This window comes from Apis dorsata, unplaced genomic scaffold (genome assembly GCF_000469605.1).
Source record: "Apis dorsata unplaced genomic scaffold, Apis dorsata 1.3 scaffold_51140, whole genome shotgun sequence".
NCBI lineage: Eukaryota > Metazoa > Arthropoda > Insecta > Hymenoptera > Apidae > Apis > Apis dorsata.
Genome location: NW_006267091.1, coordinates 1 through 1,208, shown reverse-complemented (window position 1 = coordinate 1,208; position 1,208 = coordinate 1). Strand labels below are relative to the sequence as shown.

The 1,208-nt window shown below is 22.5% G+C and overlaps 1 protein-coding gene across 1 annotated transcript; it reads right to left on the bottom strand.

Moving 5' to 3' along the window:
* Window positions 1–6: 6 nt before the first annotated feature.
* Window positions 7–1,087, bottom strand: LOC102676124 (the record flags this gene model as incomplete). The annotated part of the gene is made up of 3 exons (XM_006625155.2): window positions 7–301; window positions 727–869; window positions 955–1,087. Coding segments are annotated over 3 exons (551 nt in total), but the record flags the coding sequence as incomplete, so codon positions are not given.
* Between the last annotated feature and the right edge of the window lie 121 nt (window positions 1,088–1,208).

Here is a 1,208-nt window from a genome sequence, read left to right as displayed (position 1 = left end):
TAGATAGCCATTAAACTTAATGGACATTAAAAATATAAAGATTCATTATAAAGAATACCTGTTATTCTAGGTATTACAAAGTTCACATTGCGAGCAATTCTTGCTGCAAGTTGTGCACCTAGCGAGTGTCCAATTATATGTATCATTTCCGAATCTACGCCACCATTTACCAATGAATTTAAAGCATCAGCAACAAGTTTGCCGAGATCGTTAATCGCATATACAGCTGTTAAATAATTTGCTTGTGTGATACTTCGATAATCAAGAGCTAGGATATTATGCTGCGTGTAATTTAAATACACTGTAATTATTCAAATATTGATTATTTTCAGATAATATATAATGCAATATATGTTTATTGTCTTTTAAGTTAATTGTTTAATAAATTTCTTATCATTGTATTAACAATTCTTAAACTCTTTTTGATTTTATTACAATTTTTGTGACAAAATTTATATTTAAAGTCATCACTTACCATTACAAATTAAATTGTTATTTTATTATATTCTGTAATATTATCTATTTCGATTAATTAGAAAATTATTATTATTTTTTAAATCTAAGAAAATTTATTCTTACATAAATTAAAGAAAGAAACTCACTGTATCAATTTATCAAAATAAAATATTTTTCTTAACAAATCTATTTATTTAGCTATTACATAAATGATAAAAATATAAAGTTAAAAGAATTTCTAAACTGTGAATTGAATTTTTATTAACTTACCACCCGTTATGAGTTTAACATTCTCAGAATCGATGTCATATGTATAGCCAGTAATATAAAGTACTAATAAACTATTATTTTTTTCTATGTAAGGTAGCAATACACTAGCGTTTCTAACATTTGTATCAATATAAGAGCCATTTCTAAAAAATTATTAAATTATGAATTTTAAACATATAAATAAATTAGTGATATAAGTTTCTTTTATTTTGCATAACAGCTATATACCTATTATATAAACGAAAGAAAGCAGAGTCAATCAAATTATAATGAGAAGCAGCATCTGTGAACAAAGTTGATACCAAAATTATTATTAACTTATTATATTTACGTGCCTTGAACTTGTTAAAAAAAAGAAAAACTTAAAATAAAATATTATATTTATATCATTCTAACAAATAAATTATATACATTAACAAATTATATACGTTAAAATAATTTTTTTAATTTAAATTAATATTCTCCTACTTACTTTGTATGTA